General features: G+C 51.1%; 1 protein-coding gene and 2 non-coding genes across 3 annotated transcripts; 1 reads left to right on the top strand and 2 right to left on the bottom strand.

Moving 5' to 3' along the window:
* Positions 1-6,578: 6,578 nt before the first annotated feature.
* On the top strand, positions 6,579-8,642 carry LOC126023810 (mRNA export factor GLE1-like). Its single transcript, XM_049784183.1, has one exon. It carries the CDS (start codon positions 6,579-6,581, stop codon positions 8,640-8,642), a length of 2,064 nt encoding a protein of 687 aa, XP_049640140.1.
* Positions 8,643-13,732: 5,090 nt separating this feature from the next.
* LOC126025021 (U6 spliceosomal RNA) lies at positions 13,733-13,839 on the bottom strand. Its single transcript, XR_007501074.1, has one exon. It is a non-coding gene; the product is annotated as a U6 spliceosomal RNA (small nuclear RNA).
* A 398-nt stretch (positions 13,840-14,237) lies between these two features.
* On the bottom strand, positions 14,238-14,370 carry LOC126025430 (small nucleolar RNA SNORA51). Its single transcript, XR_007501435.1, has one exon. It is a non-coding gene; the product is annotated as a small nucleolar RNA SNORA51 (small nucleolar RNA).
* Between the last annotated feature and the right edge of the window lie 2,848 nt (positions 14,371-17,218).

Genomic DNA, 17,218 nt, shown 5'->3' with positions numbered 1-17,218 from the left:
GACAAAGATTCCTGCCCCCCTACACACACACATACACACACACATGGAAGAAGTAATTCTCCTGTTCCCATACATTTAACAAAGATGGTGTGTTTTTATTTTTGTTTGTTTTTGTTTTCTTGTTTTTGGGTCACACCCAATGATGCTCAGGGGTTACTCCTGACTCTGTGCTCAAAAATTACTCCTGGCAGGCTTGGGGGACCATATGGGATGCTGGGAATCAAACCAGGGTCCATTCTGGGCTGACTGTGTGCAAGGCAAACACCCTACTACTGTGCTATCACTCTTGCCCCAAGGCCCCAAAAGATGGTGTTGAAACGAGAGTAGAAGAATTTACATTGGAGAAGAAAGGAGCCTAGAATCTGTGGTAGGCTCAGAGGTGGGGTTCTACATTATAGATTGTATAAGTTGTGGACTGTATAAAATCCAGATTGTATAAAGCTCTACAGAATCTACAAAAGTGGTCTTGAGTACAGAACCAGGAGCAAGCCTTGAGCATTGTTGATCAGGACCCAACAATAAACAAAAACAAAAAAACAAAAAGCTGTGATTCTGCCACAAATTGGGTGTGAAAGTTTCCAGCTTCTGACTTCCAGTGGTGTCTGAACAAAGCCAATAAGAAGTTTCCATAAAGAACAGTGAGACTTGTGGCCAGAAAGATAGCACGGAGGTAAGGCATTTGCCTTGCATGCAGAAGGACAGTGGTTCGAATCCCGGCATCCCATCTGGTCCCCCGAGCCTTCCAGGAGCTATTTCTGAGCATAGGGCCAGGAGTAACCAACCCCTGAGTGCTGCTGGGAGTGACCCAAAAACCAAAAAAAAAAAAAAAAAAAAAAAAGGTGAGAGTTGACACACACCTTCACATCTGGCTGTAGTGCTCACTGGGGGGGGGGGGGTTTACACAGCAGGTTGGAGGCACACACCTATATGAGGCCCTGGCTTCCATCTATCCCCAGCACAACAAAAATAAAAATGATAATATATTTTTTAAAAACTTGGTTGATTGATTGATTGGTTTTTGGGTCACACCTGGTGGCACTCAGAAATCACCCCTGGCAGGCTGGGGGACCATATGGGATGCCGGGAATCAAACCCAGGTCCATCCTGGGTCAGCTGCATGCAAGGCAAATACCCTACCACTGTGCTATCTTTCTGGCCCTACTAAGTGAGAATATTTTTAAGTTGTGCTAAAAATCCAACTCACATGACCATATCCACCTCTGTTCAGCAGCTGGTTCACAGAGTTCAGTGGCCCAGCTCTACAGCTTTACATCCTGCAGAACTGAACCTTTCTGCCTGCTAGAAACTCCCTCCCCTGCCTTGTAATCCCTCATCTCCTTCCTGCTTCTTGAGCTCCCTCATAATGGTCGAATTCCGGTGTTTACCTTTCCAAAATCTGACTTTTTGCCGATTCTCCCTGTCTGGTAGGTGCAGGGGACCACTGGAGAGATGCAGTTTGAACAAATTCAGCAGAAAAAAGTTCTAGTTTGGAAACTAGTCCTGCACCACATAATTCTACATGAAATACACTCAAGGGCCAGAGCAATAGCCCAACAGCATGGCGTTTGCCTTGCATACAGATGGCCCAGGATGGACCCAGGTTCTATCCCTGGCATCTCATATGGTCCCCTGAACTCACTGCCAGGAGTGATTTCTGAGTGCAGAGCCAGGAGTAACCCCTGAGCAATGCCACATATGCCCCCTGCCCCCCAAAAAAACCACTTAAAATGTCACTCTATACACATAAGAAGAGCCCCTCATCCCTTTCTTAGTGCTTTCAAAATGTGTAACAACTGTGATAGCACAGTGCGTAGGGCATTAGCCTTGCATGTGGCCAACCTAGGTTCGATCCCTGGCATCCCATGAGGTCTCTGTTTGGGCACCAATTGTAAAATAAATCCCCATGCACCATATTTCCAACCCCAGGTGAACGGATCTGATGCAGGGAAGCTGCACATGTTTCATAAACCCATCCAGTCAGGAGAGAATCATGGCATCAGATTGGCTTCTCACCTTGTGGTCCTCTGTGTGTGTGCCAAGCCAAATCAAAAACCTCTTTATTCTCCAATACAAATCCAACTGGGTGGGGAGAGTCTGGTGGGAGCCAGGTGGACTTTTACATATCAAAGAACTAGGTAAAAAGAAAGAGGAAGTTGGGGGAACACCTTTGTTTTGGATAATAGTTGGGTGTCATCTCACACAACTCTCACCATCCTAAGGCTGGTTAATATTCTGTTGTGCAGACATGTGTCATTTTGTTCATGCAACAACCACTTCTTAGCTCTTCTCTCAGACTTCAACATGGGTCTTTGGCTGGTTTTCTCCTTCTTTCCCTCTGTGGTTGTTGCAATGCGGGTGGGTCACATATTGATTGTGTGATGCCACCTCACACATGTAGCTCTGTGGATCACAGCAGGCAGTGTTGAGAATTGGCTTGATTGTGTGTGTGTGTGTGTGTGTATGTGTATGTGTGTGTGTGTGTGTGTGTGTGTGTGTGTGTGCTGGGCCCTCACAGGCAGGCAGGTATTTCTTTTTCTTTTCTTTTTCTTTCTTTTCTTTGTGTGTGTGTGTGTGTGTGTGTGTGTGTGTGTGTGTGTGTGTGTATGTGTGTGAGCGCGCACGCAGGCGCATCACACCCAGCAGCAGGGGACACTCCTGGCTCTACACTCAGAAATCACTGCTGGCAGGCTCAAGGGACCATATGGGTTGGAACCCAGGACAGCCCTATGCAAGACAAAGAGCCTACCCCCTGTGCTATCACTGCAGTCCCTTATATTGGTCTCTCTCTCTCTCTCTCTCTCTCTCTCTCTCTCTCTCTCTCTCTCTCTCTCTCTCTCTCTCTTTTGGTTTTTAGGTCACCCCTGGCAGCACTGAGGGTCTACTTCTGGCTCTATGCTCAGAAATCACCCCTGCCAGGCACAGGGAACCATACGGGATGCCGGGATTCGAACCACCGTCCTTCTGCATGAAATGCAAACAAACGCCTTACCTCCATGCTATCTCTCCGGCCTGGTGTTTCTCTTGATAGTATTGATCATTGATAAGCATTGCCTGAAGCCATTCTCTTAGTAGGACTTTGTAAAGAGATGGCATCATAAATCTGTTCTTCTCAGGGGCCTAGAGCTTCTTTCGCTGCTCTGAAAGTTCAGGATTAGATGAGATTTTTTTAACCTCTAGATACCCAGACCTAGCAGGATCCTGGCACAGAGAAAGGGTCAGTAAATGCTTCTTATGGGTATTAATAGTGGGGCTGGAGAGATAGTATAAGTAGGTAAGGCACTTGCACACAGCTGGTCCGGGTGGATCCCCAGTACAACACTTTATCCCTGGACACCACTGGGAGTGATTTATTAAGCACAGAGCCAGGAGTAGCTTCTGAGCACTCTGAGCTGTGGCTTAAAACTTAAAAAGGAAAGAGAAATGGGTTGGAGAGATAGTGAGGTGAGTAAGGTATTTGCCTTGCATGCAGCCTACCCAGATCTAATTCTCAACACCCCAGATAGTCTCCCGAGGCTGCCAGGAGTGACTCCTGAGTGTATAGCCAGGAGTAAGCCCAGAACACCACCAGGTATGGCCCCCCAAATATATATATACACACATGTATACCTATATTTGAATATATATATGTAAATATATAGTGAACACATAGGTATATATTCATATATGTATATATGCTCATATAAAAGTTTATGCTCATATCTATACAAATATATGAACAATAGGCAAATAGAGGAATTATATGAGCTTTATGATCAATCTGTATGTTGTCAGGGAAGAACAGGGCCAAGAAGCAAATGAGGGGGTCAGAGAAATAGCACAGTGATAGGGCATTTGCCTGGCAAGCAGCTGACCCAGGACCAATGCTGGTTCGAATTCCTGCATCTTATATGATCCCTCAAGCCTGGCAGGAGCAATTTTTGAGCACCCAGCAGGAGTAAACTCTGAGTGCTTCTGGGTGTGACCTGTTTGGGTCACAAAAACAAACAAGATCATAGAACATGGACCCCCCACCTCAATATTTGATGTTTCTCCAGACTCTGGCCTCAAGGCCTCATGACCTTGAACAGGCTAAATTACAACCATTAACCTGACATTTTGCTTTCTAAAGGTAAGTTGGAAACTCTTTGGAGCTCTTGCTCCAGGACTGGGGGACTGGGAAGGGTGGCAATGACTCCACCCTGTCCCTCCTGGGCTTTCACACTCCACCCAGGACCCCTCCTCTGCCTGTCCTAGGTGACCCGGTGAGACACCTGCACCCCCACCCCATGTTTCTCCCCTGAACAGAATGCGAACCAGTTTTCAAGGCTGGAAAGATATATCCTGGGTGTAGAAGAGGGTCTGTGCTGGGGAAGGGGCAGTGCAGAAGGGCAGGGGAATTACAGATGAGGCTAAATTAATTTTGGAAACTATTAAATCTTTGAAAAGAGCAGTATTTCTCCAGGATTGAAGCCATCACAACCCAGGGCAGACGGGCTCCCTCATTCGCCTTCAGCAGTTCTTGGAGCAATGTTTGCAGAACAGGGAGGTGCCAGTCCCCAAAGCCTTCCTGACCTCTTCCTTCTGGCGTTCCTGATGCTGCCCGCCCGGAGTATGGCCAGCTGCCACCCCAGTCCACCAACCATGGTACAGAGGCAAGAAAAGGGCACGAACCGGCCTACCAATTCTTATTCTGTACACTATTCTCCTGTCAGAGCCTCTCCTCTTGCAGAAAGCAGCTCTTGAGTTTAATTGCTGTGCCCACTTCCCTCCCTCGTGATACCCCAACATATTCAAATGCGCTCACAGAAAAGGAGGCTTCTGAGGGCTTTTTTCCTAAAAAAAAAAAAAAAAAGTTTTACCTTAACCCTAGGTGCTAATGCACCTGTGTGGGCCTGGACTCTGAGTCTAGCCCCGCACCTGGGGCATCTCTTCCACTTCTCGCCCAAGAGATACCTGTTATGGATGAGGGACAGTTAGGGGTGAACTCTCTTTTTGGAAATGGACGCAAGTCCCAGGAGCAACTCTGTTCCTCCTCATGGACAGTTGGCTCTCTGGAGGGTCCTTATGGGGAGGGTAGAATCCTGCATATGCCTGTTCAGCTTTTCACTTTGGATGACCAAGCGGGAATGGACTGTCAGACAGGAGCTGAGCCAGAGATGTCAGGGTTCAAGGAAGAATGAAATGACTTTCAGAACCTGTGTTCTGAGAACTGCGTAAGAGGGGTCCACTGGCCTGGCCTGGCTCCATGATTAGCTGCCTCTCCTTGGTGGCCACAGCCTGCCCACTGCCCTCAAAACCTTGTGTGGAAATCAGCTTTGAAGAAGAGGTACACCTCTCAATGTCTTGAAGTGACCCAGTTTATGAGTTAGGACTGGTTGCAGAAAAAGAATAAAGCTATGGGCTGGAGAGATACCAAAGTGGTATGGTGTTTCCACTCAGCCAACCCAACATGGTTGGTGGTTCAATTTCTGGCATCCCAGACTGCCCGGGGCCATTTCTGAGCACCTCCGGGTGTCATCAAAAGAGGTAATAATGAAACTAATAGCTCACTGTTTCTCTAACCTCAATTTCCTTAGCTTGGTCTGTGGTGTCCTGAGATGAGGCTAAGGCAGAACCTAGTGGCAGCAACCTCACATGACCCCATCTTCCTCTTTTTTTCTTTGTCTTGCACTTTACCTAGGACATGGGTTTCCTTTTTTAGCTAGTAACTGATATTTGGGGGCCAGGAGCACACCCAGGATGGTTCAGTGGTTACTCCTGGCTCTGCACTCAGGAATCACTCCTGGAAAGTTGAAGACCCTATGGTATGCAGGGGATCTGCCACATGCAAAGCAAGTGGCATCCCCAATATGGTAGAGCTCTGGGCATTCTGTCCCTGGTTTGTTTTTGTTGTCTTTATTGTGTATATAAACATTTTAATGAGATTATTATGTTACTGACCTACCCTGATCAGTGATTGTGCCCTACCCTAGGGTGTGACCTGGCATTCTACTCCCACCCTAGGGTCCTAACAAATTCAGTTCCAGTGGTGAGCTCCAGAGCTGAAAGCCTTTCAGTAAGGCAAAACCACGGAGCTTACACAGACCCTTGAGTCAGAACCCTTTTCGCCACCCCCAGCCTTAATGTAGGCCTTTCATCTAAACTTGCAAAGCCTTCTACAACCAACTGTGCCTCACCCAGGGTTCATCTCGAGATGAAGAGCTTCAGCCAGCACCACCAGGTATTTTAGCTGAGCAAAAATAAGACTCAAGGACAGTAGGTGTCCCTCACTCCCTTACTAGAGGTCAAGAAAATGCAGCCCAGAAAGTAATGCCTGGCTCAGGTGTGTGCCATGAAGGAATCAGGGATGGAGTCGGGGAGTGGGCGGTGGGAGTGGGGATGCGGAGAAGACCTTGGATCCTTTTCAGCCCCCTGCCGGGAAGGGGAAGGCCTTCGTTGGAGGGGATTCTGCCCGAGACCCCTCCCATTCCTGGGCGGGGCCTAGGTCAGGTTCCCCCAAGGACGCAGTGCCTGGTTTCCTCCCTCAGGTTCGCAGCCCTGTTCAGTCCCCAGCGACCCTGCTCCCGGCCACTCGCTGCGCTGCGCGCTCAGCCATGCCCATGCCCTCGGACGGGCGCTGCGGGGAGACTCTGCAGGCGCTGCGCCGCTCCGACAAAGGCCGCCTGCGCTACCACCGCGACTGGCTGCCGCGGGGCGAGGATGTCCTGGGAGAAGGGGGGTCCCTCCCCGCGCTCTCTTCCTACTCCGGATGGGTGGTGGAGCATGTGTTGCCGAACTCCGCACCAGAGCGCCCAGCTCCCTCGGAGGAGTCCGAGCGACCTTCCCGTGTCCCCGCGTCTTCGGGAAGAAATGCTGCTGCCGTGTCCCCAGCCACTCGGGATGGCACCCGGGACCAACAGGAATGTCAGCCTCTCGACTCGAAAGCACTTCGCGCCAGCCGGGGGATGGAGGTCGAAGGCTGCCTCCGAATGTACGAGCTGGCGCACAGGAGGAGAGGCACACCAGGCCTGCGGCACTGGCAGGAGGAGCAGGAGCGCCAGGTGCGCGCCCTGTCGGAGAGGGCGTCGGAGCAGCTGCAGCGCTTCGAGGAGCACCAGGAGCTGAGGCGACACCAAGAGTGCCAGGACCTGCGGCGGGTCCTGGAGAAGAGCGCCCGGGAGGCCCTGGCCCGGCAAGAGCAGCTGCAAGCCGCGCATCGCCACAGAGCCCAGCTTCTCCACCAGAGGCTCCGGGAAGCAGAGCAGCAGCGCCTCAAGGCAGAGGAGCAGGAGCGACTTGGCCAGGAGGAGGCTGAGGGTCGTGGGCCAAGCCTGTGCGCCCCGCAGGAGGAGCGACCGCGCCTCCCCCAGCCGCCAGCTGCCTGGGCCCAGCAGCCGCACTTGCTTCAGGGGGATCCCGCCACCTCGCGCGCCCCTGCCAGCCCGCCGTGCAGCCACATCTCCGCCCTCACTCGTGGCTCCGGGGAGCATCTCCCTCCCGCCGCAGAGGACCGGGCTGAGGCGGAGCGAGCTCTCCAGGACACTCGGGACCTCCTTGCCCCCCTGCAGCAGGAGGTGGCCGCGGCCAAGGGAGAAAAGCGGCGGCAGGAAGAAGCGGCCCGGGCCAAGCCTCAGCAATCGCACACGCAGAAGGAGCCTGAGGTCCACAAGGACTTGCCAGCCCCCAGCCAGGGCTCGGGAGGGAAGCAGAGCCAAGGTCTCCAGGGCCAGGCCCAGGAGAGCACCATGCAGTGGTACCAGCAGCTGCAGGATGCAGCCGACCGGTGCGCCTTGGCCTTGGGTGGCCTCACCAACGCCCAAGACAGCCAGACCAAGAAGATCAAGATGAACCTCCAGAAGGCAGCCACCATCCCCGTGAGCCAGATCTCCGCCGTGGCAGGCTCCAAGCTCCAAGAGATCTTCCACAGGATCCACGCCCTGCTGTCTGGCCAACCTGTTTCTACCGGGGGCCATTCCGTGTCGGTCACTCAGACCCCCCAGGGACTGGACTTCGTGCAGTACAAGCTAGCGGAGAAGTTGGTGAAACAAGGAGAAGAGGAGGTGGCCTCCCACCACCAAGCTGCCTTCCCCATCGCCCTGGTGGCCGCTGGCATCTGGGAGCTCCACCCCAGGGTGGGAGACCTCTTGCTCGCTCACCTGCACAAGAAGTGTCCTTACTCCGTCCCATTCTACCCAGCTTTCCGAGAAGGGATGGCTCTTGAGGACTACCAGAGGAGTCTTGGCTACCGGGTTCAAGGGGCCACCGTGGAGCAGCAGCACAGCTTCCTGAAGCGCATGTCGGGGATGATGCGCCTCTATGCTGCCATCCTTCAGCTGCGGTGGCCAGGCGGGAACCCCCAGGAGACTCACCCTCACGGCCTCAATCAGGGCTGGCGCTGGTTGGCCCAGATCTTGAACCTGGAGCCGCTGCCCGAGGTGACCGCCACCCTTCTCTATGACTTCTTGGAGGTGTGTGGCAATGCCCTGATGAGGCAGTATCGGCTCCAGTTCTGGAAGATGCTCCTTCTCCTCCAAGAGGAGTACTTGCCCAGGATGGAAGCCATCACCAGCCCAGGCCAGATGGGCTCCCTCATTCGCCTTCAGCAGTTCTTGGAGCAATGTTTGCACGACAGGGAGGTGCCCGTCCCCAAAGGCTTCCTGACCTCTTCCTTCTGGCGTTCCTGATGCTGCCCGCCCGGAGTATGGCCAGCTGCCGCCCCAGTCCACCACCCCATGGTATAGAGTCAATAAAATCTTAGAGCTGTCTGCCCATGCTTATTAAGGACACCATTCTCCTGTCACAGCCTGTCCTCTTGCAGACAGCAGCTCATGAACTCAATTGCTGTGGCCACTTCCCTCCCTCGTGATTCCCAGCATATTCAAATACGCTCCCAGAAATGAGGCTTCTGGGTGGTGGAGCATGTGTTACCTAACTCCGCAAGAGAGAGCCCACCTCCCTCGTAGGAGTCCGAGTGACCTTCCCTTGTCCCCACGTCTTCGGGAAGAAATGCTGCTGCCGTGTCCCCAGCCACTTAGTATGGCACCCAGGAAAACAGGAATCTCAGCCTCTAGAATTGAAAACACTTCATTCCAGCGCCCCCCCTCACACACACACACTCAACACACACACACACACACACACACACACACCGAGGAGAGATATCCTGCAAAGCCTGGGAAAAGCACCAGCTCTCAGCATTCCCCAATATTCTCACAGGTTTCTGGGCCATGCCATGCTCTTTTCTTGGCATTTGAATTCAGGCAGCCTTCTCTGCTTTTATGTTTTATTGTTCTGTTTTGTTTGGAGGCTGCACCCAGCACTGCTCAGGGGTTACTCCTGGCTCTGCACTCAGGAATCACTCCAACAGGCTCAGGAAACCATATGGGGTGCTCGGGATGGAGACAGGGTCGGCCACATGCAAGGCAAATGCCGTCCCCCAGTGTATTATCTCTCTAGCCTCCCTCATCTTCTTTGCTTTAGGGGAGAAAATGTCTAAGGCCTTGTGCAGAGAGATAGTACAGGGGCACACGGAAAACTGGGCTTTGATCTCCAGCACCCCAGAGCATCCCTAGAGCATTGCTTTCTGCCTAGTTGCAAATCATCATTCTTATTTACTTAGCAATCAGGATTAAACTGATTTTCCTAAAATTAGCTCCTTTTAACAAACCCAGGGCTTTCTTGCATGTACTCCAGAACACTGAGTTATTTGGCCCACAAGATCTTCTCTAGACCTTTGTTTTTTTTGGGTTTTTTTGTTTGTTTTGTTTTGTTTTGTCTTGTTTGTTTTTTTTTTTTTTTTTGGCAGCACTTGGGAATTACTCCTAGCTCTGCGCTCAAAAATTTCTCCTGGCAGGCTCAGGGGACTATATGGGATGCTAGGGGTCAAACCTGGGTCCGTTTCAGGTCGGCTGTGTGTAAGACAAACATCGTACCACTGTGCTACTACTCTGGCCCCTTTTCTAGACCTTTGAAGCTTGACAGGACTCTGGCTTTGGTGAAGGAAGAAGCTCCTAAATGCTGGAACCCTTGGAGGCAGATACTCCATGTCAGACTAGTCATATGGTGCTGCTGTAGTTCAGCAGTGCTGGGGCAGAGAACAAGGGGATGTTGGGACAAACTCGGGACCTCGCCCATGCTCTGTGTTGATGTCCTGGACATGAGGCTCATCTCCTTCAAATGAGTGTGATATATCAAGACATCAAGTCCTGCAGTTACTTCCAGATCATATTGCCAACAGTTGCTCAATAACCACTGGAGGGTGGATGTAGAAAGTCCTCTTTAAAAAAATCACAAAGTGAATCAGGCTGGGGTTGGAGCGGTGGCGCAAGTGGTAAGGTGTCTGCCTTGCTGGCACTAACCTAGGATGGACCACGGTTCTATCCCCCAGCATCCCATATGATTCCCAAGCCAGGAGCGATTACTGAGCGCATGGCCAGGAATAACCCCTGAGTGTCACCAGGTGTGGCCCCAAAACCAATACAAACAAATAAAACAAACATAAAAAACAAGGGCCCGGAGAGATAGCACTGTGGCGTTTGCCTTGCAAGCAGCCAATCCAGGACCAAAGGTGGTTGGTTCGAATCCCGGTGTCCTATATGGTCCCCCGTGCCTGCCAGGAGCTATTTCTGAGCAGACAGCCAGGATTGACCCCTGAGCAACGCCGGGTGTGGCCCAAAAACCAAAAACAAACAAACAAACAAAACATAAAAAACAAAGTGGATCAAGCCAATATGGCCAAAATGAAAATTATATATAATAAAAACAAAACAAAACAAAAAAAAACAACAAAGTGGATCAGGAGATTATGCAGGGGGTCAAGGCTCCTTTCGTGCAGCTCACCCTCAGTAGACACCCCAAACTCCAGGGACCACTAAGACCCCATGTCAGTCCTAGAAACTCCAGAGCACTATTGGGGTGGCCCAGAAAGCCCGGCACAGCAGGATCCTAGCCAGTGTCACCGTATCTTGGGGCCCTGGTACTGGACCCCTTGCCTGCATTTTCTTCAAGTCTGGCTTGAAGAAAAACAACACCAAAATACATCATAAAGTGGTCATTAGCATAAAAAAAATCATGTAGTTCATAGATAATGCTGGAACTGCCCAGCAGAATATTTGTTGACCATTTGGGGTGAAACGGAAACAAATGGGGAGCAATCTGGGAGTCTTCCCGGGACCCTGTTATGTTGCTTCCAGGTGTGGGTTCGAGAAAGACAAGGTGGGCCTCACCCTCTTGGGTCCTGCTGAGAAGAAATCTGCTAGAAACACTAGCAGACCCACAGAGGTGGGTCTTTGCTGCCTCCGTGTGGCCACTCCCTGCCAGCGCCACTGCTCGGACAGGGGTGCGTGACAGTCCCAGCTGGGAAAGCTGAGTTGCCAGGCCTGGCTGAACTGGAGACCCAAATGCAAGCCACCTGCTGGGGTCTTGGCTCCTTGACGGGAAGAGGGAGTTCTGCCTGGTTGTGCCCCAAATAGGACAGGAATCCAGGTCTCCTTCTGCTTTAACCCTGCTACAGCCGTCAGAGCCACTATGGTGCTGGTCTGGGCATAATAGGGGCTGGGAGGTGTTTCATCTCTGCACCCAGGAACTGCCAGGGCAGGAAAGACCAGGAACTTACCACTAAAAGCAACAATGCTTGGCATGTGGCAGATCCAGGACGAACCTGGGTTCAATCCCTGGCATCCCATATGGTCCCCCGAGCTTAGTAGGAGTGATATGTGAACGCAGAGCCAGGAGTAACCACCGAGTGCTGGACCCCAAAACAACACACACACACACACACACACACACACACACACACACACACACACACGCAACAATGCCAGGGCCAGAGCTATAATACAGCAGGGAGGGCTGTGGCCCTGCACATGGTTAACCAAGGTCCAATCCCCAGCATTCCATATGATCTCTGAGCCCTGCCAGGAGTTGATTCCTGAGTGCAGAGCCAGGAATGATCCATGAGTACCACTGGGTGTGATGCACTCCCCCCAGAAAACAAACAAACAAAACCAAAACAAAGCAACAATACCATGGGGCACAATGAAGGACAAACTAAGGCAGGGAGTCCTTGTCCTCAGAGATTCGAGACTTGAGTAGATCACTGGACTTGGGGTCACTGGACAGAGCCAGGAGGGTGCCACGAGGCCCGTGCACAGTTTATTGACAGCCCCAGGGTCAGGCACTACCTGACATGGTCACATCCAAGTTTAACTCTTGGTGGGGGGGGAGAGGGCCTCCCCAGGGTGCACAGCAGTGAAGAAAGAACCTAGAAGAGCAGAGTAACCCAATAGTTCTACCCGGGGGTGCTGGTCATATGTCAAGCGTAAGTGAGGGCTTCAGAGTCCACTCAGCTTCATTGGGGGGGGGAGGGGTCACACCGGCAGCACTCAAGTGTGGCTCTACGCTCAGAAATCACTCCTGGCAGGTTCGAGGGACCATATGAAATGCCGGGATTCGAACCATCGTCCTTCTACATACAAGGCAAACACCCTGCCTCCATGCTATCTCTCCGGCCCCCCACTCAGCTACTTAATTCCCACAGGTCCGGTTCATTACTATTTATTACCGTTCATTACTATTTGATTGACAGGTAATTAACATACAGCCAGACTCGAGACAGAAAAGCAGGGAGACAGAAAAGCAGAAGGAAGGTGTGTTTGGGGCAAATCATCCATTGCTTGAGACTCACCCTGGCGAGGGACAGGCATAAAGGGTGTTGTTGTTGTTGTTTTGTTTGGCGTTTTTTGTTTGTTGTTTTTTTGGGTCATACCCGGTGGCACTCAGGGCTTACTCCTGGCTATGTGCTCAGAAGTCACTCCTGGCAGGCTCGGGATATCATATGGGATGCCAGGAATCGAACCACCGTCCGTCCTGGGTTGGCTACATGCAAGGCAAACCCACCTGTGCTGTGCTATCGCTCTGGCCCCTGTTGTTGTTTTTTGAGGGGTCATGATGACGAATACGCACAGTGTATTCTACACAAAGGACTGTTCTAAAATTTCAGGATTTACAGCCTACAATGGACATGAAAACTTTCCTCTGAGAGGTCAGCGAAGGAGCTGAGATTTCAGAGTTGGAGAGCATGATGAGGCAGAGCAAGGAGCTTCATGAGCTAAGTTTTGGGCCAAGACCTGAAGAACCTGAAAGAAGGGGAGACAGCCTGAAGGGATTCCCCTCTTGCCACATATGCTGATCACCCACCACCACCGCCACCACCAAGAATAGGATCCTAACGTGAGAGAAGGCTTCTAAGGATTATTCTCCCAGGAAATAGAAATTGCCATCCTGGCCTGGATGATGTTTTTAAACTCAAGAACAGTGCAGACTGGAACCTCAGAGAGTTGTTTTTTTGTTTGTTTATTTGTTTGTTTTTTGGTTTGGGTTTTGATTTTTGGGTCACTCCCGGCAGCGTTCAGGTGTTACTCCTGGTTCTAAACTCAGAAATCGCTCCTGCCAGGCTCCGGGGACCATATGGGATGCCGGGATTTGAACCACCGACCTTCTGTATGAAAGGCAAACGCCTTACCTCCATGCTATCTCTCTGACCCTGGAACCTCAGAAAGTTTGTGGTGCCCAGTGAGGGGGTCTGAACACAAACAAGAGTCAGATGCTGTGACCCTCCTCCCTCCTGGCTAAGGAGAGTTTTCAGTCATTTCCCAGCAGTTCTGCAAACCTGGTTTGGCCCAAATCCAAAATGGGAACCTCGTCGCCCACTTCCTCCTGACCTAAAGAACTTTGATCCACACTGCACCTTTTTTTCTTTTTCTTTTTTTTTTTTTTAAATATGGAACGCTTCACGAATTTGCGTGTCATCCTTGCGCAGGGGCCATGCTAATCTTCTCTGTATCGTTCCAATTTTAGTATATGTGCTGCCGAAGCGAGCACGCACCTTTTTTTCTTGCCACAGGGCCTTCAACTTTCCCCTGGCACCACTGCAGGAAGCCTGTCTCGACTGCAGCCTCTTGTCACGCCCTATCCGGGAGGTGGCAGCATTTCAGCGGTCAAGCCACAGATCCAGGCTTCAAAGCCTGCTGGAAATTGTGTCATATTTGCCCCAAAGAGCTAATTCCACCCAGCCCAGTGCAGTCGACATGCTGAGGTGGGGCTGTCCTGCAGAAAGGGGGTGGGGGGAGTTTCAGGCTTCCCAGAACAGGGCCTGGAAGCTCCCAGTGAGACTGTCCCTCCCAGGAACGCTGCCGCCATGGCCTGTATTTCCCTTCCTCCCCAGTAAAACTCTCCTTTCCCAACCAAAACTAGGGGAAAGGGGCATCTTTTTTTTTTCTCTATGTTTCCCCATTCACAATACAGACCAGGCAAAGGGCCTGGGCTGAGGTGTATATGGGGTGCATTTACTATACCTCCTCTTTCTATACAGTCAGTGTAAAGAACACAGCCTGTGGTAAACATTGAGAGGCTGGGAAAGGAGTATCTAATGGCTCCTAACCTTCAGAGCCACCCTTCCTCAGGGGCGCCAGGCTGCCCCCAGCACTTGGGGACCAGCTGCTCTGGACATCTCGACTTCCTATGTAAAAGACATCAAGTTCCATTGGCCAGAAAATAGGACATTCAAAATCCCCTAAACTATTGTCCCCTCTGATGAGTGATGTCGTAAGGCCCGGCAGCAGCTCAGGGATCACCCATTCTCCCTTCCTGTGTCCCTTCACTCTCAAACAACTCATCAGCTTCAGCCCTTTAAGTGCTCACAAGGCTGCAGGCCCCGTTCAATTCTCTGCATCTCCATCTCCACTGAAGTCAAGGTATCAAGAGCTCTCTTTGGAGTCAACTTCAACTGGCTTCCTATCACCTCTCTTAGTTTGTGGAGTCTTTTCAAATGGCCAAATCCCAGCCAGGGAGAAGTGTCAAGAGAGGAAGTGCAGATGGAGCATGTGGGAGTCCTGCGTTCAAGGCCAGAAGTCCATTGTTTCCTTGCGCACCACCGTGGGGGACCTCAAACCAAAGAAACCCACTACACCATCACTAGCTTTGCCCTGCTCTGAAGTAGAGCGACTTCAGTTCTCTGTTAGGCTCTCACAGGACAGGAGTTTTGGGGTGTTAACCAGACATGTTTCGGTTTGGTATTCTGAAAGGGAGGCAGGATGGCTTTGACTTCTGGTGATTATGAAACAGCAACTCACAGAGTTCTGGAGAGTTTGTAGCCTTTTCAAACATTCATGAACTGGAGCCCAGATGTCAACTCAATGGTACTTGTCCTGCAAGCATGAGGCCCTCCCTGACTTGGTTCCCAGACCACCAAAAAAAAGAAACAAAAAATACCCATGAACTGCAATGCATGATACTTTTTAAGATGTTACAAGGCACATCTTGAGTCTGGTGAAACCCTGAGGAAACAACAGCAGTCTTGGGCCAAGACTGGGTCACCAAGAGCTGACTGGATAAATCTATCTACTCTGCTGTCATTTTCCCAGATATTCAGCAATACAAAGATACACTTGCATGTCTGCTCAGGAGCTCTGAGTAGCTGTGGGAGACAATGTACAGACATATGCCATGTCTAAAACACCTGAATGTCCCTTCTCTGGGTTTTCTGTGCTTTCAAATCACCCAGGGATCCTCTCAGAGTTTTGATCAAAGTCATCTGAGGTGAGGTTCAACCACTGGATTTAAACCCTTTTAAGTTGATTAGACTATTCAATTGTGGCTCAAATTGCTTACTCGGGGTCTCTCCTCTTTCTATCACACACACTTTACTCTATGCCTCCCTCTCCCCCTTCCTCCCTCAGGGTGAGAAACTGGCCCAGATGTCAAGATTTAGCTTTTTTTTTTGGTGATAACAAACCTCATTATCTACCAAACTCTGTCAAGCTCAGCCATCTTTATGTGATGCCACTTGGTCCTTAGAATAAATCTGAGATGTGAAGAGAAGCTTCTCACAGAAGACATGACCAAGGTTCAGGGCACTGAAGTCTTTCTTGGGATGCTGGGAACACATCAGAAGGTGTTCAGGGGACATGCTGTGCCCAGGATTCAAATTGGGTCAGACACCTGAGGGAATTACCTCAGCTCCTGCAGTCTCTTCAGTCTAGGTCATTGAACTCCTGGCTGCCAAGTGGCCCGTTTTTGGTAAAATGGAGTGAATTAGAAGCTCTAAGTTAGCTCTCTTGGGTCAGATCAGGAGATTGCTGATGTGAACTGTACTAACTGCAGGTCAGACTTGCATGTTATTGTATGGAGACCCAGTTGCTTTCAGGGTGTCTAGACACAGAGTTGTCCTACCACCTCAGGACACCAAGGAGGCAGTGCCTGTGGGGTCCTGGATTCCTGAGGCACAAGAAGAGTGGAGTGAGGAGGAAACAGCACACAGGGAAATGGAGGGCCCAGCTCAACCATAGCAGGTGCGTTTGGTCTGTCCCAGTGTTCGGCTCTGGCGAACACAGTTCTGGATAAGCCAAGTTTCACTTCTGAAGACCCTAACCAGGCTCAGGTTTTGTCCACTGCTGCGACCTAAGGGCAATCACCAAGCTTTCCTCAAGTTCCTGATCTCAGCGAGCTGCCCCAAGTTCCCCTCACTCCCTCTTCAAGTTCCTCTCTATGGGCCTACAGGAAGTCCCGGCTAAGTGCTTCTCCTCACAGCCCAGTGGGATTCTGAGACATGACTGGCGTGAGCAGACCAGACCTCCTACGGCTGAGGAATGAGGCTTCTCATAAGTGTTTCCTGCTTCCTCAGAACATCCTATTTAGAACCCACATTCTGAGCATCACCCATCCATGGCTGGAGCCCAGGCGCAGCTCTACATTGCACAATCTAACACCAGGGACTTGTGCCTGGGTACCAAAATGAGGACCAGCACCTCCTCATCCACTTTGCAGCTAGCCGAGGCGTGTGCTACCTGCCTGCCTTCTCCTCTCAGGTGTTAGTAAGGGGGTGATGCAAGGGCAGACTCCCTTTGCATTTCTTCATGTTTCCAGAGAGGAAGGAGTGTCCAGTCTCCACACCATAGGGTGGGGAAGCCCATACGACAGGACACATCACAAAGTACGCTCAGCTTTCCAGTCTCCAACCTCACTCGAGGCCTCTTGAGCATGGAGTGACCCAGTTGACTGTCAGAATCTGGGGCCTGGAGGAGCTGCGTTTCTACCAGGAAGTGTCCTGGGAGCCTGCACTGAAGTCAGTCTGGGTCTGTCCTCAAATCCTGTGAGAGGATTAGCCTGCCTGTGTGGGTGGGGGATAAGCAGAATAGCCCCATACACACACACACACACACACACACACACACACACACACACACACACACACTGCATCTTT

Source organism: Suncus etruscus, chromosome 12 (genome assembly GCF_024139225.1).
Source record: "Suncus etruscus isolate mSunEtr1 chromosome 12, mSunEtr1.pri.cur, whole genome shotgun sequence".
Taxonomy (NCBI): Eukaryota; Metazoa; Chordata; class Mammalia; order Eulipotyphla; family Soricidae; genus Suncus; species Suncus etruscus.
This window is presented reverse-complemented; position numbering and strand designations above follow the sequence as displayed.

What these genes read in the sequence shown, in the direction of transcription:
- LOC126023810 (XM_049784183.1), top strand. Translation starts at nt 6,579, where the DNA reads ATGCCCTCGGACGGGCGCTGCGGGGAGACTCTGCAGGCGCTGCGCCGC.